Source organism: Zerene cesonia, chromosome 3, assembly GCF_012273895.1.
Source record: "Zerene cesonia ecotype Mississippi chromosome 3, Zerene_cesonia_1.1, whole genome shotgun sequence".
NCBI lineage: Eukaryota > Metazoa > Arthropoda > Insecta > Lepidoptera > Pieridae > Zerene > Zerene cesonia.
Genome location: NC_052104.1, coordinates 207,985 through 221,139, shown reverse-complemented (window position 1 = coordinate 221,139; position 13,155 = coordinate 207,985). Strand labels below are relative to the sequence as shown.

At 33.2% G+C, this 13,155-nt stretch overlaps 1 protein-coding gene across 1 annotated transcript in view; it reads right to left on the bottom strand.

The window, feature by feature from the left end:
* Window positions 1-9,849: 9,849 nt before the first annotated feature.
* LOC119837742 overlaps window positions 9,850-13,155 on the bottom strand; it is an 8,017-nt gene continuing 4,711 nt past the window's right edge. Inside the window, exon 3 of the mRNA XM_038363476.1 lies at window positions 9,850-10,688. Within this exon, the coding sequence (XP_038219404.1) occupies window positions 10,515-10,688 (174 nt within the window). The 3' untranslated portion in view covers window positions 9,850-10,514. The remainder of the gene's footprint in view (window positions 10,689-13,155) is intronic.

Here is a 13,155-nt window from a genome sequence, read left to right as displayed (position 1 = left end):
GGTGTGATACTTCCCCAGTGCGAGCTGGCCTAATTCGTGCCGAAGCATGCTCGACTCCCACACTGAAATATAGTCATTAATATATAGTCAAAAACTCACGGTGACTCCAATTAACAGAGGATGGCAACGTTATAATCAAGATGCTTACAAGTAAAAACTAAACAGGAAAGTTGAATCAACATTTTATCAAACTTAAAGACCGTTACGTCAATTAATTTGCCTCTAATTAATCACGCGCCATTCCGTCAAGCGAGTGACGGCTGTCAGCCGCCGCTGTCATCTTGACAGCTGTCAAGTTTGACAGCTCAAGGTCGGCACGGTTCAAGGCTAATGTGCCATGGAATAGAGAGCTTCGCGTTCCTCCCAATTTTGGCGCTCAATGAATGTAAGCTATCGTTATCGCAATTATATATTTATCAAGTCGTAAAAATACAAAATTCTGCTGATATATGTGAAAGGAAACGGAGATGTTGGTTCACCTTTTCATAAATATCTGCAATCACACGAAAATTTTGTAAAATCTTGTTATTTACTGAATTGAAGATTTCATACCAGGCACCAACAATTCATATTAGGTATACGTAACAATAATGAATAGCAAGGCTGTACCCATATTGCGTTAGCCATTATATTACATGTTAGTTTAGCTGGTACCAGCTTGCGTCATATCTTAAAACGAACACACATCTATGAGATAGATATTCCACATTTTTATAATTACTATAAAATTGGCTCATGTAGCTACTTGAAAACGCTGATAAGTCCTTCAAAATCTCACGATAAGATAATAATCGGAGCAAAGTGTTGTAAAAATCAAAAACAGTGACATAATTTCAATGCTCGCTTTATCTGATTTCATTTATCAGGATGATAACAGAAGTAACGTTTGTCGAAATCAAAGTGAGTAGATATTTTTATACACACGCATCGCTTATTTTAAATTGGCTCCCCTTGGTAACTGGTTTGCCGTGAATTATTCTGGCGCTAATGGCAAACTTGAGATGTCTTGGGACATATATCCAATATATTTAGATTCATCAATATCTATCTATCTATGTATCTATCTATTTATCTATCTTTTTATCTATTTATCTATCTATCTAGTTATATATCTATCTATTTATTTATCTATAATTTGTATGCTAATTTATCTAAACATCTGTTTTGAATTTAATCGCCACCATGTACTTGAATTTCGTAGTTACAGAAACTTGGCCAATTCTTTTATTTAGGATCGGATTTAACAGCCATTGTAATAATAATAATAAAAGTAAACCGACTATAGGAAATCTAACCTGTATTCATAGTGAAAATATATCGAGAAATAAGTATTATTTTAGTACGTTATATACTTGAAAAAATTTGTATTTCGGCTCCCTTATATTTAAACACTAAAGAAATAATTCGACATTTGAAGAAACGGTTTTCAATTTGTAGATCATAACTAGTTTATATTATGTTATCTGTGCTTATAGATACGTTTAGAAGCTTTAAAATTATCGGAGTTCGAATTATCAAAATAGTGACGAAGATAATCTTTATTTTTTCCATCCATTATCGACTTATATCAAAAATTACTTATCAATTATTTAAGCAATGTAGGTATTTATCAATTTATAAGATAATTGTATAAGTGACGGCATTTAAAATAACTCTAGTCAATAAGGTAACATCGTGTCTGTATGCGATGCAATCGGAATTTAAGTATTGAATATTTAATTACTTTTACATAAATAAAATAAACTTGTTTAATTTCATGCGTTTGATTTATTTTATTTGTAACTAATATGTTCGCTAATTTATAGGTATAAAGTTTAACTTAATACTGAATAGAACACGCAAGCTTTTATGTAAAAATATATTCAAAATAATAATGACCAGCTGTAATCGGCGCCGTACGCGGATAATATGTAGCCTATGTGCTAATCCAGACTTTATTCTATCTCTCTACTAAATTGTATACAGATACGATATGCTGTTTTCGTGCGAGAGAGTAACAAACATCCATACACCATCCATCTATCCATACTTATAAAATTTCGCCATTCAATAAGCATTAGTTGTTAACCAGAAGAAAAAGTTATTTTGCTTTTGAGTGACACGGTTTTAATTTTCCTAAATTAACCCGTGCGGAGCGTTGAATGAACTGTTTCTTGCAACTCTACTGTGGAATTGAATGAATTTGGTTGTATATACATTGTCGGATATCAATTGTATATTAATATTCTGTTGTATGAATAATTGTCAGTTGCGATACAGATGTCGCTTTTCATAGCTTGTCAAAATTCGTTTAGCTATGGAATCCTATAAAATGTCGAATCACTTAGAAACGGCGCGCATTCTCTTTATTATTTGTTATCAACTGACGAAATCAATCAGGCAGTTGTTTAGAATCTCAGTACATTCTTATTACGTCAAACTAATATTTACATGTCCTCTTTTCTTTATTGCTAACAATATGATCTAGGGAAACTCTTATTATTACGTGATAACTAATCCTAATCCACCTGATTTTTCTCAGATCATGTAAGATCATCTGGAACTGCATTATTATAGTAACGGTTCAATAAATTCAAATGTGATTACATATTTGATTCTAGCATATTTCTGAATAATTTCTCCACATATCGCGATGCCAATGTGCAGTGGTATCACAGTAAAGATGAAACGTTGATGAGATACGTAACCAGCTCCCGTGGCCCCTTCATTAAAGCGGCTCGACGTAACACAATGAGGAGTAGTCGGTAAGAATCCGACATAACCCACGGCTCCACCCCGGGTTCTGCGGGTATCTATGCAAGATTTTAAATAAAAACAAAGGGGAGTTCCGTTAGAGGCAGTAGGTTGAATGAGATATTTTAATAATTCTGGCTGAGAAGAAAAAGCAATGTAGTGCAAAACAAGGTAGTCCGACTGAAAATAACTTGCCTCTACCTCCTTTTACTGTATGTTATTAAAATACCAGTTAGATATTATATTAGGTATCCAATATTTATCCTTGGCATCTCAGCTATAAATGCCGAAGATATTTTATTATTTAAAAGCAAGCATAATCTAGGGTTTTAGTGGCCTAGGCCTGACATTATCCGTAGAGCATACTGTGATGCGTCGTATGTCTTTAGTTTTTTACTACTTTAATATCTTAATAAATGACCCGATAGCGCAGTGATTTTTCGCTTTTATGTTCCTGAATATTACACCAAAATAATGGGTTTGACTGGAAATATATTCTAACAAAAATGCTTGATGGGTACCACCGGTAAATGTAATAAACCTAGAATTACAAGAATAATTTTCAAGCGCAATAAAGTTATTAATATTAAAAACCAAAATATTGACTCCATCTCAAGTTACTGGCCAACGCCGAAGCCGATCTTGATAAAACAGGCATTGCACGTTTTTGTCAACATTTTTTTCGAGACCGGAAAATGTCATATTCTTATTTGTTTATCTCGGAACCTTGTCAACTGCCTCCATCACGTAATTAGAAAGACAAGACGATTTTTTTCATATTAATTGACTGGTCAATAGCGGCCTAAATCTGCGAGTTTAAACTTTATGTCTATATAGTTAAAGTTTAAATTTGAATTGGAGTGAAGGTCACCAGGGCTGTCACTATAACCTTTTTTTGAAATATTATTTTTCGGTGACGTAGCCATTTTTGTGATAACCCGTTTTTTTGTTTACAACCTTAATGCTCGGAGTGTGTTAGGTGATAAGTTTAATTTGTGTTGATATGGATTGATGTTTTTATGTGACTCATATACCACGTACGATGTTTTTTGCTGGAATATTATTAGATGTTGTGAATACGTCATAATTAATTTATTTTTAGATCAGCATTCTTGTCGTACATGGTAATTAATTATATTTAGTTATTAATAAGTAAGTATTGAGTTATATGTAAGTATTTTGTTATACTTTTATGCTTATATATTATTTTGATAATTTTTATATAAAAGTTATATAATATAGTGTATACTTGAAGTCGAGAGTCAATTACAAATCCTTTCTTATGAGAAATGAAGACCTGGTGCTACAGTTCAAACATATATTGTCTGTGTACTTATAGCATATTATGGGTTAAGTCCGCCTCCATAATATAAGACACATACCATGAGACAAATCGAATTAAACTCAACTCAAAAAGAATATAAACGCTTCAGAACTAACGTTCGCTTCAAGGAAGTTGAGACATTGATTAATTTTTATTTATAAATCGTGTTTTAAGAAGATCGTAGTATATAATTTCTCAATCTGATAATATGAACAGAAAGTTATCATATCTTCCCATTTCACTATTATTAAAGAACATATTTCGACAACTTTGTAATCCAATAGTCTACTTTTTTTTTGTCTGCATGTTAGTGGTCAATCTCGAAACGCGTGCGCATCGTATCAGTTACTTCAGAGTGATGTTTATCTAATTTGTATTGAGAGGTGTAAGAAAAATAATCTGAGATAATTAGATTATGGTATTTAATGTTGTGATTGGATGTTGGATGTTAGCTGTTAATGTGATTTTGAGATATATTTAGCTGTGACGGAAATTTTATTTGAGTTCGTATATGACTAAAACTGATTATAAGCCGTTTTCAAATTGAAGATGAGAATTAACGTGTGAATGTGCAAATAATTATAAAAATCGGTTCAACCAGAAAAAAATTAAGGTAACAAATATACACAAAAAAACAAACTATGGTATTGAGAAACATTTCCAATTTTTTTAAGTCGGTTAAAAATACGAATACTTCCAACGTAGTCGGGTAAAGATGCTTTACAAAAATGTAAGGTCTTATAAAAAATAATAACCTTAACGTATTCTTATGAAAACAACGATAGCTTAGGTCTGATGTTCAGATGAGTACTGAACCGTTTTCGATTAAATTTTAGATTGTTTTACTAATTTTATGTACCTACTTATTAGTAAGTTAATGATATTTGCTAGAATAATTGAACTAAATTGTTCACAATTAAAGTATTTAGGAAATACTGAACAACTTCACCAACAAAAGCTAAAAGCGACCACCTACTGACCGCACTAAACAACAAATTCAAACCATATGAAAATTTTATTATCAACCTTAACTCCTTGACATAAGGTGCAATTGTTCCCAGATTTATCATACGTAACGTGGCAGATACCTGTACAGTTAGGTAGAAAATAACTCAATTCCCTTAAGAATTCGCTGTATTCCTGACTATTGATAAATTTCAGATAAACAATATTATATGTAAATAAAGGTGACGGGACATTTTCGAAATTTTTTACGTTTAGGAGCGAGAAAAAAACGGTCAAGTGCGAGACTTGCTTTAACAATTATAAGCTTAATTATTTTAATCGTTACTCTTATTGAAAATAATTCCACGAATTTAATGTTTTCTTATGTCATAGCGGGCAACTGAGCTGGTAGTTCGTCTGATGGTAAGCGATCTCCACCGCCCGTGAACATTCGCAGAGCAGAGCCCGCTTTGTCATTGAATAAAAAAGGAATGGACTGGGAAGGCTGAGGAAAACACAGTAGCGTGCTACTATAGTACGCCGGTTTTCTGTGGAGGTGTAGTACTTCCCCGGTGCGAGCTGGCCCAATTCATGCCGAATCATGCTTGACTACCTCTAATGTTGACATAAAAAAATAAAAGTCAATAAGAAAAATATATGGAAAAAGTAATGAACCACGCTTTTCCTTTGCTATTAGACAAGTTAAATTTCCGGTTGCGTCCGTGTTTTCAACGCGATAATAATCTAGAATCTAGATGCTACATTCTTACTACATTTAGCATACGACTAGTTTGTTTAGTTTCAGTTTGTGAAATGTTTTAACAATTACATTCTTACTAGCTGCGCTCCGCGGTTTCACCCGCGTAAGTCCGTATCCCGTAGGAATATCGGGATAAAAATTTGCCTATATGTTATTCCAGTTGTCTAACTATCTACGTACCAAATTGCATTACAATCGGTTCAGTAGTTTTTGCGTGAAAGAGTATCAAACACACACACATCCTCACAAACTTTCGCATTTATAATATTAGTAGATAGGATGCATACCACCAATTCAGCATCCTCGCTTCTTATAAAATGTTTTTTATTTTCTTCAACAACAATGTAAGATATCAATGACACATCCGTTTCCAGTCTCTAGCTGAGAGTGACAAACAAACGAACGGTATGTCACGTACATTGTGTATTGTGGTCAACAATGCTGAGGAGGCACTTGAATGGAAGTTTTGACATGTTTATTATTTGTTTTGTGGATTATGGGATTAGAGATGCACCTGACTTCTTGGGAATTTCATAAAACATGGGTTTTAATGAAAAATATATAAAAAAGTTCTTTGTCAAAAAATGTGTCATCTATAAATGAAAGATAAATTATGTAGTATTAATTTATTTCGGCTTAATTGCTCTGAACAGTTACAATTTGAAACAACCTAGGAAGCTATAACGGTCTAAATGAAGGCAAGGGCCTTATACAGTATAGCGAATTCTTCCAAGCAATAACTGGATGTACCTAGAGAAACTAAATACAATTACAAAAAAAACAAATATCGATCCATCCTAATAAACCTTCACGCTTATTTTAAAATATATTAAATAAAAATGTAAACTGTCATATCATATGTCATGAATTGTACCTAACTATTTTAATATGGATAATTATTGTCCGAAATAAACATTTATTATTATTATTATAAAATAGGATTAGTACTTAAAGCGTCAACAATCTTAGCACATATTTTTAAACATATATATTATTCCAATAACTCTACGTACATTATATCTTACATATAAAAATCTGTTGCTGTTCGCTAGTCTCGCTAAAACTCGCGAATGATTGGACTGATTTTTATAATAATGGTTTTGATGCATTCTGAATAGTCCAGGGAAGGTTTAAAAGGTAAGAACAATACGGAGGAGTGCGAAGCCACGGGCGGAAAGCTAGTTTGCTATAAAACCGTTGATCGCGTACATCATCATCATCATCATCAGCCCATACATGTTCCCACTGCTGGGACACAGGCCTCCTATGAGGGTTCAGGCCTTAATCCACCACGCTGGCCAAGTGCGGGTTGACAGATGTCACATGTTCGACGTTTGATTCTTGGACATGCCGGTTTCCTCACGATGTTTTCTTTTTTTTTAGCTGTGGTGTGGCAGTGGTGATGTTGACGTGTGCAGATAAATTGAAAAATCAATTCATTTCCTGCACGCTCGCCCGGTCTCGAACCCCGACTTATCGATTTTGAATACCGAGGTTCTCACCACTGAGCCACCACTGCTCCATTCGGTTGATCGCGTACATTCTATGCCAATAACAAACCTTCAGCTAATCAATGTGGCCATCAATTAAGAATATAAAATCATTGCACCAGGCATATCAGAACATTGTCAGCTAATCCCCTTATCAGGAAGATTTTGATCTCAGCTGTCACTGTTATCATAATATATTAGCAATTAATCAATTTTTTGTTAATTTCTATCGCATTCGTGCAAGGTGAGTTTATCTGCCACGTAGTTGTTTGGTGACTGATAGCGCTTTTGTGGGTTTTCCGTTTTAGTTTTTATCTATTTTGAAGGCAGAAAATAAAACATATAAGTAGGTTTTTTGAGGTATTGTAAATGATTTAAAATGCCTTAATGATACTATGAAATGTGGATTAAATTAAGAATTGGAAGTATCTTGAAAACATTTGTTTTTACACTTTATATATAAAGAATAGAAAACACGGATACTGTAAGTATATTAAGCAGTTGCCTGTGGGTCCTGTAAGAAATATTAAGAAGATATACATACGAATTCAAACACAATATGAACAGAAATTAAACATTACACAGCACACACCTGTATTTGCGTCAAGGGTTGAAAAAACCTCAATTATAACATCGCTGTGTTATACACAGCCACATACGTTTCTCATAAAAATAATCAATATCACATTAAATGTAGAATTAAATTGATCATTTTCGATATAAATAGTTGTTTAAATAATACGCTAATTGTTCAAACGCATACCTTTGCGAAGTATCAGTGACAAATACTAAAGTGTGGTCTTTTTACGGTCATATCATAACATGACGTTAAGGACCACTTAATAAGATAAATATCAGTTACCAAAAGGTTTAAGGGCCTCAACTAATAGCGAGATATATTTCGAGTTAGCCTACTAAAAATATAAATTCTTAAGTTTGCGTTTTGTATAGCTGGCCTTAATCCCCAAAGGTTAAGGTTTATAAGAACCTTGTTACTCAATCGTCCCATAAGTACTGATCGGATTTTTATTGAAAGGGTAGGTCATAGGTAATCTATAGAAATGCTAGTTTTGGTTGTTGGTATTTCTGAATCCAAAAAAATCTTCAAATTCGAATGGAATACCTACCAATTTATAAACCGCATAATTGCATCCTACACGCAAGCAAAACCACACCATCCGTAAAGAATACAATATTTTACTTAGCAACATAAAACATCCGATTTTCCCATACAAAAATAAAGTTATACAAAAATAAAGTTATTTATCGCGCACGTTATCGTGTAGTCTGTCAGCGGTCTAAGCCTGCATTTATAACAATGGATTTAAGTTAACAATACGTCCGTAATCCAGGATCCGATAGCCGCGTATTGTGGTATGCAAATAACTTGTTTTGATCGTTTTAACGTAGCGTATAAGACATTAATACTATTTTTGTTTGCTTGAAGTAGCTGCTTTTCTGGTTCATTTGTTTATGATGGTAACAAATTGGTTTATTTTTATATGCTTTTAGAAGACAAACGACCAAGAAGACGACCAAGAATTCAAGTGTCGTTTATGTCACAAAGAAAATACTAAATGCGCTACAAGATCTTTGGGTAATAATTTTATGTTTCGTTGTTAATTTCAACTAATTAACGAACCACCTCGATTAATTGTAAACGGAATTTTAATCACATCCTTAAGGATATGATAACATTTAGAAATCTTTATCTTTGAAGTCCCGTACGTCAGAAAGTGTAGAGATATAATCATTTAATCCACATAAAGCCATATATTGATATGATCGCAAATCCAAAAGATACAAAAATATTCTGAATTTTAGTGCGTAGGCCAATGCAAAGCAATGAGGTTACTATGTGTAAATGCTATTTAAATTCCACAGGCGTTAAAATTTTTCATTCCCGCTCATCATAACGAGCGACAGAGTTTATGATAAATATGCAATATTTTTTTCCAATATCAAATAGAATGGTATTAAATCTTTTCCCGCGGTTTTGCTTGCTAGTGAAACCACGGGGCACAGCTGGCGTTGTAGTAAAAATAACAAGTAGGTAAAGTAAAAAACAAGGCTCACGGTATGAAATATTTATTATACTATCATATTTACAAATTTTCATAAGTAAAGTACATAATTGCGAAAATATTTACAAAGTTATTTAAAAACTAATTTGGCAATAATTATTTCATATAAATGTATTTCATTTTAAGTAAACATTATTGTAAATTTCTGATTTGTAAAAAATTTATTATTTATTGTGCTACAAAATAAATTATTATATTCTATTTATAAAAGAAATAAATTCAAATATAACAGTGAAGCGCCAAGTCATATATGTATAACTACATTTTTACTACAATAGAAAAAATTTTGACAGACGAAGAAACTTCATATGGCTATATTTATATCTATATGATATTTTTAAATACTCCTAAACGTTTCTATGGAGCAAATTTTACCGATTTTTATTTTCAAATCAGTACCAGGGTACAAACGATCCTATTCACAACTTATTAATTTCTTTTATAAAATTACAACAATCATTCATATTCCATTTTAAAACAATTTTTAATCTTTGTTACATAAAATAATTCTCATTTTTTGGTAAGTGACGTTTGGATTTAAATTATGCATGCATATTTTACTTAGTTACCAGATAGTTGAGAAAACTTAAAACCTATATTCTCCTAGCTTATCTAAATACTTAGAGCCTATTTCACATTGTCAGTACAAAGTGTATTCTGCTAAAAATCGTGTTAGAAATCAATTATTTAAATTATACACTTATAGAAAAAGATGCTATGATTTGGATGTAAACATGTGTGTTCTTTAAATATAAATTTAGCCATTATACTTTAGGGGTGACAAATGTTATGCATTTGATTTAAAATTCCATTTCTTTTTTCTTCCTTTTTAAGACTTTCTGACATTCAAAATTAACGTCGTGTATCATCGTGCATCAGCCATCGGGCAACTCACCACCGCCCATGAATATTAGCAGAGGTAGGGCCGCTGCAAATGCGGAGCCCGCTTTTAAGGGGTAAAGGATAAGGAAAGTATTGGCGGGAATAACGCAAATAAACTGCAGTGTGAGGAAAAGGATACAGCTCTCCGGTCATAATTATTGTTAGAACTACAAAAACTACCACTACCAATAAGAACACCACATAGGGTATTATATAGAAAACTTTTCGTAAAACAACATACACACACTTGCTCCGTATACACATATGAAATAGTCCCTAAAACTTTACAATATTAACTATTGGGCGTTCATTTGTGTGCGTTGTACGGTGGCCCGAAAGCCGAGTTTGTCGTCAGCAGTATAGTGCACTGTGCGCTGCTTGCCATCCGGGTCCACGAACGTGTAGTAGCCCTTTACGGACCCGCCGTCGCGCGTCTCATGCGCCGATTTTGAGTCGCCGGTTCTTTTGTCCTGGAAAATGAATTCCTCGATTAATACGAAGCAATTTTATCTATTTTGATCATTTATCCATGTGATTTGGTTACGGTTTAAACTTAAAGGGTTAAAAATAGAATTGAAATGCCATTTATCCGGCGGTCTTGAATTCAAATTGATAAATTATTTCATTTAGGGAACAAAATGTACCAAGTTACGAAGAAATACAATTCCTCAGTATATAAGGGTTAAAAAAGTAGTGTTAAATTATATTTATTGTGTTAAATAGAGTAGTGATTCAGACGTAGATAGACTTGTCTAAATCACTAAGGAATGTAAACTAAAGTTTTTAAGGTTACCTACACAAAGACCACCTTCTAGAAATTATTTAAATATATTGCAATTAAAGGCCAATAGTTTTAATTTGCATTATACTAGAATATTAAAAGGAATCATTACATCAAACTAAAGTATACGTAGTATTTTTTTGTGTTTGATTTTACGCGAGTATTATACATTTAGACATAAAGACTTTTAAACGGATGTTATTAACCCGACGTTTCGAACACTTTACAGCGAGCGTGGTCACGGGAAGACTGTCTGGTTAATAATGTAATGAATAAATCGCGTTCAAAATCCATTTAAAAGTCTTTAATTCCTAAAGTATATGTAGTAGTGAGTATACGGAAAACATAGTTGGCAAGATAAATGGACATCGGATATAATAGGATAATAAATAACAAAACTACAAAATAAATGCCCCAATTAACAGTAAATGAACACACGTCATACGATTTCTTTCACATTATAAGACTTATGACAAAGTGGATAAAGAATATTTTTGTATTTTTTTAAACGATTATATAAGTACACACGTTGGTTACGTGTTGATGTTTTTGGGTGGATTATGCAATGTTTTAAATTTATGCTAACACTAGCTGTAACCCGCGGCGTCACTCGCTGTTACCCGGACAAGAAACCTAAAGAGTAACAATGATCTATACATCCATCCATCCTTTTTCACTGATCAATCCTACTAATTTTATAAACGCGAAAGTTTGTATGTATGGATATTTGTTACTCTTTCATGCAAAAACTACTGAACCGATTGCAATGAAATATGGTACGTAGATAGCAGGACAACTGGAATAATACATAGGAAACTTTTCATCCTGGTATTCCTACGAAACCAAGTTCGCGGTTTCAACCGCGGGACGCAGTTAGTTTTTGACATACTTCTATGCCATGCGCACCATTTTATGTTAGTCTCCGTTGGGAATCGAACCTGTGTTCTTAGCATGTTTTTGAACGTCTTTCATTTTGATACTGCACTATGAATTTATCTCTACTACACAAGATGGTCGAATGAAATTTACACAAAAAATATATGATAAAAATATATTATTGCCTATTTGTGAAAGATTTATGGGCTATATTATCAGGCTGATATTTCATCATCAACAGGCCGTATTTGTCCCTACACGGACTCAGGCGTCCTGGGGGATTCGGTCCGATATTTAAAGAACAAAGATAATTTCAATAATATTCAGCAATTCGAAATTAGGTCACAGCAACTTACCGATACTGGACAATGAGGGCGCAACCTGCGACAGAATGCACATGCATATCCTGTAGGTACAGTTGGCTATGCTATGATCGTCTCCTTGATACAGTGGTTACCGCGTGAGCGTAGAAACGACGGGTCCTGGGTTCAATTCCCGGTGGGGACGCACAAAAAAAATGTCTCGGTCTGGCAGGACACAGAAGGCTGATCACCTACTTGTCCGTAAAGAAAATCGATCAGAGAAACAGATGTTCATCATCTGCCCCATACCCCACTAGGGGACACGGGACTTCACTTACAGTTGGCTAGTCTCAATCGTAATTGGCCTCCATTGTTGAAATATTATATACGATTTGAAATACTTACACAGCAATTTTTTTAAATTCAAACTCAAACTCAACTCAAGAGTAATATAATTCAACATAAAAATGCGTAACCGACATTGAACCAGTTTCTATGGTTAGTTTTGCAACTTCATACGGATAATCTTGATAAACTATTACAAACAAACATTCAAATTTCGTTTACTTTATATTATGCTAATAGATGGTAAACGCCAACTACTTCAAGGACAATTATGTAAATTTGTTTATTTCGAAAACTCAATTGAAATACCTGTATTTTTATTGCAATTGAATGAAGATATTATTTTTCATATCGTATCGGATTTCCGTGTCTAAAGTTTGTGTATATGAAGGTCGTATAACACATACGATATGTTGTGACTTGTTAAAATTGTCAAATGTTACGATTTTCAACTGATGTCCCAAAAACTAAGGAGGGTCTCAGTTCATGTGTATTTTTTTTTGCGTTTTTTTCTCCATAATTCCATTACTCCATTTGGAATTATGGAGATTTTTAACTGATTGACGTGATTTGTGTTTGATAGGAAGTTGTGGTAATTTGGTCTCTTTTTTTAATTCATTACAATTTATTATA